At 43.2% G+C, this 10239-nt stretch overlaps 1 protein-coding gene across 1 annotated transcript in view; it reads left to right on the top strand.

Annotated features, from left to right (window-relative positions):
* The window catches only part of LOC101859268 (tyrosine kinase receptor Cad96Ca), a gene marked incomplete in the record, with an annotated part of 5706 nt that extends 5182 nt beyond the window's left edge, over nucleotides 1-524 (top strand). The window contains 1 exon segment of the mRNA XM_013087826.2: nucleotides 162-524. Coding sequence (XP_012943280.2) covers nucleotides 162-339 — 178 coding nt within the window.
* Between the last annotated feature and the right edge of the window lie 9715 nt (nucleotides 525-10239).

The raw sequence follows: 10239 nt of genomic DNA, 5'->3' as shown, positions 1-10239 counted from the left end.
GTGTGTGTGTGTGTGTGTGTGTGTGTGTGTGTGTGTGTGTGTGTGTGTGTGTGTGTGTGTACTGTGTGTGTGTGTGTTTATGTGTGTGTGTATTTATGTGTGTATTTGTGGGTGTATGTGTGTGTGTATGTGTGAGTGCTCACCTGTATCGTATGTTTCAGCTACGAGCTCATGTGTGAGTGCTGGTCCTTCCTGTCTGTGAACCGGCCCAGCTTCGCCTCTATCTCGTTGCGTATGGAAGACTTGTTGGAGAAAGAGGGGGACTATATCAAGCTGGATATGTTCCAGTCGGACAAATACCAGTGTCTGGACTCGGAGATAATTGATGAGCGACTCTAATTCAATACGCGAGGCAGTGTTGTGGAATGAGGGAGTCGTCACAATATTGAAATGGAAGAAATCGATATTTTTTGGCCAGTTTGGACTTTTTTAAAAACATTGTAACGCCCAACACCTTTTATGACTATTCAAAAATATTCTTTAGTGTGGATTTTATAGAAAAACGTTGATTAAATGCACAAAAAGCAAAATTGCTGTTTCCAAGGACTTTCGAGCTATGGAAGCCACCAAACTTTGGCGTCATTTTCTTGATAATTTTACGTCTAAAAAAACAGCTGAAATCCCACTTTCTTCATTCGCAAATATCTCGACTTCTGTTCTTGATAAATGGATACTTTTTTTAAAAATCAAATACAAGGCAAATGAACAACCTTTAAGACGGTACCATTAACTCCCATTTAGAAAGAATGACGAGTGCCTGATTCCACTGAGTTGCAAACGTTGTCACACCCACCTTAAAAGTAAAATATATCATTTACTATTCATTATAGCCAAGAGAAATTTGGTACACGCGATCTTTATTCATTTTCTGATAAAAATATATTGTATTTTTCTATTTCTTTTTCTTTTAATGCACATGTATAGCACAGAGAGAGGGCGGGGAGGGGGAGAGCAGGAGATTGGGAGAGAAAGGAGAGAGGAAAGAGAGAGAGAGAGAGCGAGAGAGAGCGAGAGAGTGAGTGAGAGAGAGAGAGGAGAGAGAGGGGCAAGAAGAAAGGGTGGGGGAGAGAGACAAGAGACAGAGAGAGGAGGAGAAAGAGACAGACAGACAGACCGACAGACAGACAGACAGACAGACAGACAGACAGACAGACAGACAGACAGACAGACAGACAGACAGACAGACGACAGACAGACAGACAGACAATAAGAGACATGGAAAAAGACATACTAACTACTTAGTTTAATTATATATCTATATACATGTATATTATGTCAACATGTGTGTGTTTGTGTGTGTGTGTGTGTGTGTGTGTGTGTGTGTATGTGTGTGTGTGTGTGCGTGTGTGTGGATCCTTTTTGACATGGGGACGACAAAGTGTGTTATGAATGACATTGAGCATTTTTTTCTGAATTGGTCATTCAATGTAGATTGAAATAATTCACAGTTAACTGATTCATACAAATAATGTTGTTGGTTTGTTTTTTTTACGTCACATTTCCCCTTAGAGACGTTCAGAATATATAGCAAAATATGTCGTAGATCAAACTTAGTTTTGTATATGTTTAATCTTGTCTTTGAAAAGGTGACGTCAAAGTTGATTCACTTATGCATTCTGTGTCGTCATTTACTTTTTGGACTTGAATTTTTGGTTGTTTTTTTAACTCAGGACTGGCAATTTGTCAAAGATACGGTAAGGTAGATCATTCACTTCCGGGCGGAAGTATTCGCGACAGCATGGAATTGCACAACGGTTGTAGTGGTTCCGTCGCCATCTTGTTACCTCAGAATTGCAAAGTTCCATCTGTGGGTGGTTGGCGGGTGCTCTGGTGTGGTTTGCTTCTTCTTTCCTATCAAACATCTAATGTCCTTATCTCCACTTCTGCTTTTTTAAATGTTTGTTACTCTCTTATAACACCTCTAATCTTTTGGCGCTCTTATAACCTTATACAGTTGCGAGCGCCGTAAAATCTCTACCCAAAAAAAAAAAATTACGTCTGCTCAGTATCTAGTTTGGCGAAAATTCAAGTAAAAAATTTTGAATTTCACAATACTTCAAGCTTTTTCAAATACAATTCTTTCAATATTTTGACGACTCCAAATATTCTTATGGTTTTGATAGAGCAGATAGAATATTTATTTTCTGACTTCATGGTCTTGGTAACCCAAATCGACCAAAAATGCTAGATAGAACTAGATAATTCTGAGGTAGCGATTTATCAAAATTGTTAGTAGTGGAATGTCGTCATCTGTACATTTGTTTGTTGCTTGTTTGTTGGTTTTATGTGTTGTTGTTGTTGTTGTTGTTTCTTTGTGGGGAGGGGGTGTTTGTTTTATTTTTTTATCTGGGGGGGGGGGGGGTCTTTTTAAATAAATCCGTGGATTTTTTACCGCTGGAAGAGATTAGATTCTTCGCTTGTTTACAAATTTACTTTGTCCATTACGATTTCGTCATAAGTGGAATTCAAAGTTGTTATTTATTCATTTTTTAAACCCATGAAATGCCTTTGAGACATAATTATGTGTGTGTATTTGCGTGCGTGCGTGCGTGTGCGTGTGTGTGTGTGTGTGTGTGTGTGCGTGCGTGCGTGCGTGCGTGTGTGTGTATGTGTGTGTGTGTGTGTGTGTGTGTGTGTGTGTGTGTGTGTGTGTGTGTGTATGTGTGCTATCATTCTTATAATTATTTACAATATTATTATTAACTTTTGACATGTATAATTTTTCAAATATGTATTCAAATTTCTGCAAAATTTGTAATCTGACCCTATAACAATGGTATTTGGGCCCATCCCCAGTTACAAATTTGGAAAACGACAAATCTTATTTCACAAAATTTGCTAAAGTGCTTGATGCCTCCAGATGTGTTCACAACTAAAAGTTCTTAGACATACAAAACACCATTATTTTCCCCCTTTTTCTGCTTCTGTGTGTTTGTTGACATGAATGCAGCTTGTCCAGGCAATAAAAGTGATATATATTATTTTATCATCATGCTAGATTTATTTTGTGTTTCATCATGCTTGGTGTCACTGTTATGTACGAGTCACTTGTCATTTCATTTCAAAAACAGATTCTTCCTCAAGGGGTTCTCGTGGTCAAGAGGTCAGGGTGTCATTCAAGGGGTTCCGGGTTCGAAACCTGATAGCGACAGAAAACTTTCTTCTCTCAATACTATCCTGTTCACCTCCTTTCCAACTCTTTAACCATGTGCTGTCGTCTGCTTCCGTCGCCGCTTTTTGTCCACCCCCTACCTCCCCTTCCCCCCATCCTCCCCTTCGCCCCATCCTCCCCTTCGCCCCATCCTCCCCTTCGCCCCATCCCTCCCCTTCGGCCCATCCTCTGGGTTCCTGACTCTTTCTGCAGCTTTTCTACTGCTACTCATTCACTCCTTTTCACTGCTGTAATTTAGCCCTACCCCTGATCTTATGGTAGGCAAGATCTAACATCTAGCCTTCTCGGAAAAGGGCGAAATATCTCGGAGGTCTTGTGTGCAAATTGGGCAAGTTTAAGATCCCTTGGTGGTCCAAAATCGATAATAGTACACCTCGACCGCCTCGCGGCAAAATTCAAAATTCATTGCTAATAGACTAAAAGTGTTAAAAACATCCCACGTGCTCATATTGATTTGACCTTATGACTTACGCAGTTGCGAACACCGTACGGCGCACACTGTAAATCGGATTCATCAGATTGACACGGAGTCTGTCAGAATTTCCTTCATGGATAGGGCAAAAAACTACCACTTTGGCATAACTAAATCAATTTATATCTCGACCTTGAACATCAAAAGTGTCTGATATTGAAAGCCGCGGTCGAATTCAGTAGAAGTCGGTCGTATTGTGCCGAAATGGTAGTTTTGTAGGCCCTACCACGAAGTGAAGTGTGCCATGCCGCGAGGCTCAGTGAGATTACTCCGACTATCGGTGTGCGCCGTGTATTATGATGGAACACTCCTTCCTTTCTCTCTCTCTCTCTCTCTCTCTCTCTCTCTCTCTCTCTCTCTCTCTCTCTCTCTCTCTCTCTCTCTCTCTCTCTCTCTCTCTCTCTCTCTCTCTCTCTCTCTCTCTCTCTATCTATCTTTCTATCTATTTAGCTATCTATCTCCTCCTCCTCCTCTCTCCCTCCCCCTCCTCTCTCTCCCCTCTCCTCTCTCTCCCCCCCTCTCCTTCCTCTCTCGCTCCCCCTCCCCTCCCCCCTTCTCCCCCCCCCCCTCTAATTCCGTACTGCCTTCTGATAAATGTACAAAAAAGTTTCGTTTAGAGCTGGGCGAAGAATCGATTCCGGAACCGATTCCCTCGATTAGTGCTACAAAGGAAAAGTTCCGATTCTTTTTTACACAAAACCAACGGTTACCAATGACTATATTTATTAAAATGTTTTTCTTTTTTTAAACTTATTTTTGAAAAGAAAACTGTTGGTGCCTCGCTGTGTTTCGAAATGGACGCTATCCTGGATCGTGAAGCTGCTTGAAGCCGACTAGAAGCCGGAACTGCCTAGGTGTTGGATTCATATATCGTATTAGTATAGGGTTTTACGGCTCTCGCAACTGCTAAGGTCGTATGGGCGCGCGAAACACAAGTTGTTTACTTTCGCAAAAGTTCACTGGACGATTGGTTAACTAATTGATTCTAAAATGCTGAAATGTTAAAATATTTAAATTCAGTGTAAATATATTTGTGATTTAAAACAACTCTTATAAGTAACAATAATAATTTTAAATAGTTCGATTTCAGTTTACAGTTTGCCATAAAAGCCAATGGCCTTCATAAAATTCAAAATTTTGCTGGAATCAGCGACGGAAAAAATATATTGCAATTTCTTGCAATTATAATATTTATTCCTTTGGATACCCCATCTACACCGACAACCACACACTCCACAGACAAGTACATCTTAAGACGACCCTCCAGGCTAATGCCGTACGGGTCACCCTGCACAGACCAATCACGATCTGCTCAGTTTATATCCCACCAAATTACCCCCTCAAAATAACCCAACTAAATGACTTAAAGGCTCAGCTACCAAAACCGTTTATTTTGCTAGGTGATTTCAATGCCCACAGCCCCCTTTTGGGAGACAAACCTATAGACCAGAAAGGAAAAATAATAGAAAACTTTTTATCTCAAAATAACATCTGTCTCTTAAATGATAAATCCCCAACTTACAGAAACAGAGCCACTTATGGCACTTCATCCCTTGACCTTACCTTTTGTACCCCTGACCTAGTCCCAGATCTTGAGTGGTCTGTGCTGGATGACCGTACGGACCATTTCCCAATTCTCCTCAAAAACAATAGCCTCCAAAACGACCCGATCCCAGAACGCTTCAACTTCAAAAAAAGCAGACTGGGACGGGTTTGCCAATCAATGTTCCAAGATTCTTAATCCCAATTTCGACCACAACTACAATAAATTTCACGAAAAGCTTTTAGAAATATGCCACAAACACATACCAAAAACAAAAACAAAACCCCGGAAGAACAAGGTCTGGTTCTCTTGGGAATGTGAGGACGCAGTAAAGAAAAAGAAGGCAGCGTATCGAAGAGCCGTCAACAACACCACCATAGAAAACAAGATCAATTATTTAAAGGCTCGATCTGAGGCACGTAGATGCCTCAGGGAGAGCAAAAGACAATCATTCCAAAAATACATCTCCAAAATCAACAGCCAGACACCACTCAACCAAGTTTTCAAAATTGCTAAAAAACATTCTTAGGTAGACGCACAGACACCATTCGGCACGTCCAGAGGCCGGATGGAACCACAGCTGAAACACAAGTGGACATCGCAAACACAATAGCTACATCTCTCGCCAAAAACTCATCCCAAGCAAACTACAACACCACTTTTCAAAACATCAAAACTAACAGAGAAAAACAACACCTAAACTTCCACTCAAACAACACTGAAACCTACAACGCAGACTTCACAATAGACGAACTAACATCGAGCATCTCGGACCTGGATGATTCAGCCCCGGGACCGGATGACATCCACAACCAGATCATTAGACATTTACCCTTAGAAACACTCACACTCCTACTACACATATACAACGACATGTGGCGGTCGCACTCCTTTCCGGAGTCTTGACGTCTCGCCACTGCCATTCCAATACCCAAACCAAACAAGGACCACACACACGCATCCAATTACAAACCAATAGCACTAACAAGCTGTCTCTGCAAACTGATTGAAAAAATGATTCACAGGCGACTCATGTGGTTTCTGGAAACGACGGGCTCGCTGAGTGGTCTCCAGTGCGGATTCAGGAAAACTCGATCCACTCTGGATCACCTGGTCCGCCTGGAGACCTTTATTCGCGAGACGTTCGCTGAAAGAGGCCACATGATCGCCATCTTTTTTGACCTAGAAAAAGCCTTCGACACAACCTGGAAGTACGGCATTCTTCGAGACCTGCATGCACTCGGCATACGCGGTCACCTCCCTGCCTTTGTATGTATATGTATGTATGTATAGTATAAGGTTTTACGGCGCTCGCAACTGCTAAGGTCATATGAGCGCGCGAAACACAAGTTGTTCACCTCTGCGAAAGTTCACTTCACGACTGGGTAACTAATTTACTTTAAAATGCTAAAAAGTTAAAATATTCAAATTCGGTGTAAATACATTTGTGATCTAAAACAACTTTTAAGTAACAATAAAAATTTTAAACAATATCAAATTCACTCTACAACTCGCCATAAAGGCCAATGGCCTTTATAAAATTTAAAATTCTGCTGGGAGCAACGACGGAAAAAACATCTTGCAATTTCTTGCATTTATAATATTTCCTTCGGATCTCTCCAAAGTCTAGACATTCTGTTAAAAGGTGTCTAATGGTAAAATCTGTGTCGCATCCGACACAGAACGGCTTCTCATATCCCTGTAGGAGGTATTTGTGGGTCAGGGCCGTGTGTCCGATGCGCAATCGAGTAAAAATGACTTCGTCTCTTCTGGAGAGATCAAAGGATTTCGCTGTTCTAGTTTGGGTTTAATTTCATATAATTTATTATTTTTCTGGTTTTCCCAGTGGCTCTCCCACAGACTGGAGGTGTACTTTTTGACTTTATTTCTAAAGTCAGTCTGTGGGAGAGTGTTTGTCGTTGATCCCAGCAGAAGGGATGAAGCTTTCTTCGCCAGGACGTCTACCTGCTCGTTTCCTCGGATGCCCACATGGCTGGGTATCCATGCGAACATGATGTTTTTTCCTGTTTCGGATAGTGTATGGATTTTCTGTTGTAGCCTAACTATTTTTGGGTGTAAGAGTGTGTAGTTTGTGAGTGAGGTGATGCAAGACAGAGAGTCAGAAAGGATAAGGAAAGATTTGTTAGGAGAATTTTCTACAGAGTCCAGTGCCATGTCAATGGCAGTGGCCTCCGCAGTGAAAATGGAGGCTTCAGGATGGAGTCTCCTCTGGTGTGTATTGTTGGGAGATAGGGCTGCGGCGCCCACTTCATTGTCTTTTTTGGAGCCGTCCGTGAAGATGAGCTCCGCACCGGGGTATTTATCTATTAGTTTTTTGTATTCTGCTTGAAAAGTTTTGGTGTTTGTGCTTTCTTTGTTGTGTGTGGTCAGCTGTAAATCTACTTTTGCCTTGGTGAGGTGCCACGGAGGGAGGTCGGGGAAAAGAATTTGTTGGATGTCTTGTTTGGAAAAGTGTAAGTTTTTGAGGTCCTCAAGGATTCTGAGGCCGAAAGGTTTGATGAGTTTTTCGTTGTTTTGGAATCTGTTTCTGGTTTCTGGATTTGTTTTAAAAATGCTGTTGTGCGCTGGATTTTCCGGTGATGAGCTCTGTTTAACTGCGTATTGTAATGAGAGTTGTGTGCGTCTGAGTGAGAGTGGTGGTATGTTGGCCTCGGCCTGGAGGCTCTCCACCGGAGAAGTGCGGAAAGCCCCCAGAGCCAGGCGGAGTCCTTGGTTTTGTATTGGATCTAGTATTTTTAAGACGTGTGGTTTTGCCGATCCGTAGACTTGACAGCCGTAGTCAAGCCTGGACCGGACAAGGGAGATGTACAAGTGGAGAAGGTGTTTTGAGTCCCCGCCCCACTCCGGATTTGATAGAATTTTCAAAGCGTTTAACGCTTTCTGGCACCTCACACGAAGGTCTTTGATGTGTGGTATGAATGTAAGTTTTTTGTCGAAAATGACGCCGAGGAAACGAGCTTGGTCCTGGACGGGAATCCCTTCCCCGTATAGTGTCAAATCCGGCTGCAGCACACGTCTGCCTGTTCGGCAGAAGTGTACTGCAACCGTCTTTGACGGGGAGAACTTGAAACCGTTGTTGTTTGCCCACGTTTCAAGTTTTTGCAGCTGCCTTTCCATAGATCTCAAAAGAGGATTTTTCGATCGGCAGCATATCAAAAAGTTGTCAACGTATAACGAGCTGTCTATGCTGTTCTGGAGGGTTTTCTGGAGGGATGAAGTGCCATAAGTGGCTCTGTTTCTGTAAGTTGGGGATTTATCATTTAAGAGACAGATGTTATTTTGAGATAAAAAGTTTTCTATTATTTTTCCTTTCTGATCTATAGGTTTGTCTCCCAAAAGGGGGCTGTGGGCATTGAAATCACCTAGCAAAATAAACGGTTTTGGTAGCTGAGCCTTTAAGTCATTTAGTTGGGTTATTTTGAGGGGGTAATTTGGTGGGATATAAACTGAGCAGATCGTGATTGGTCTGTGCAGGGTGACCCGTACGGCAATAGCCTGGAGGGTCGTTTTAAGATGTACTTGTCTGTGGAGTGTGTGGTTGTCGGTGTAGATGGTGGTACCACCAGAAGCAATCTTGTTCTCTGTGTGAATGTGATGGTACGCAGTAAATCCTCTTAAGGCTATGGTTGAAGCCGGGGCGAATTTTGTTTCTTGAATACACAGTGTGGCCTGTAAATGTTGCAATTCTGCAATGGAAGGTCAGATTCCGTCGGCATTCCATTGCAGGACCTTCATTATGATTATTTACTTTTTAATTTGGAGCTTAAAGGCCCTGGCTTCGAAGGAACACTCTGACTCCTCCTTGCGGGGGAGGCAGAGTGTTTTCTAGGTTGCCGTCCTGGATTGGACGGCAGTCTAGTGGGGGATTTGGAGGAGTGACAGACTCCGCCCTTCCCGGGGTCAGGCCGGGGAGGGGGGTCGGAGATGTCTTCCTCCATAGGCAGGGGTTTGTCTGCTGAAGGGGTAGGGGGAGATGGAGCAGATGGAGAATAAATACATAAATAAATAAATAAATAAAAATGATAAAATAAAATAGAATACAAACTGAAAAATAAATAAACACGGAAGGCTATTAATTTCACCTTTGATTACAGCCAATGCTGTATTGTAATGTTTCATATCACAAGCTCCCCTATAACTCTGCTCCTATCTAGAAGAAGAAGAAGAAGAAGAAGAAGAAGAAGAAGAAGAAGAAGAAGAAGAAGAAGGAGAAGGAGAAGGAGAAGGAGAAGGAGAAGGAGAAGGAGAAGGAGAAGGAGAAGGAGAAGGAGAAGGAGAAGGAGAAGGAGAAGGAGAAGGAGAAGGAGAAGGAGAGGGGTGAGGGGTAGAAGAGTGGGTGGAGGAAGAGTTCTACCCATCCTCCCCTAGAGCCTCATAGCTGTTAGAAAGAGGCACCTCAAAGGTGGGTACCACAGGGGTAGAAAGGACCTTCTTTGACTTTATAGAGATTCGCTTGTCGATTGCCGGCTGTAGGAAGTCGGCAGTAGAGGTACTGATCGACTTCATGACAGGCCGGAGTACTTTTGCATATGTCCGGCCAGGGACCGGGGTCACGACTGGCGGACAGACAGCCTTACGGGCCTCCTGGAAGGAACAGCCATTTCGCGCCTTGTGTTCTTTGATTGCACGTTCTTGGAGCCAAGTCGGGCAGTCCTTGCTGAAAGCTGTGTGCTGGCCGTGGCAACTGGGGCAACAAGGACTAGCCTTGCATTCCTTCTCAGGATGCCCAGTCTTGCCACAACGAGGACACACGGCTGCATGACGGCACCGTTACTAGCTATGGCCGAACTTCTGACACTTGAAACAGCGCAGAGGGTTCAGCACATAGGGTCGTACTTCGAGTACCAAGTAAGATGGCCAAACGGTGGCTGGAAGGCGGCACGAATCGAAAGTTAGAATGATCGTGTTCGTTTCGAGTGTGGTCTCCCCCCGCCGAAGAGTAATCCGGCGGGCTTCGACCACACCTTCGCAATTAGCCACAATTTCCTCGTTGGAGCAGCCCTTCAGCTCATGGCTGCGGACCACGCCCTT

Source organism: Aplysia californica, unplaced genomic scaffold (assembly GCF_000002075.1).
Source record: "Aplysia californica isolate F4 #8 unplaced genomic scaffold, AplCal3.0 scaffold00644, whole genome shotgun sequence".
NCBI classification, from domain to species: Eukaryota; Metazoa; Mollusca; class Gastropoda; order Aplysiida; family Aplysiidae; genus Aplysia; species Aplysia californica.
This window is presented reverse-complemented; position numbering and strand designations above follow the sequence as displayed.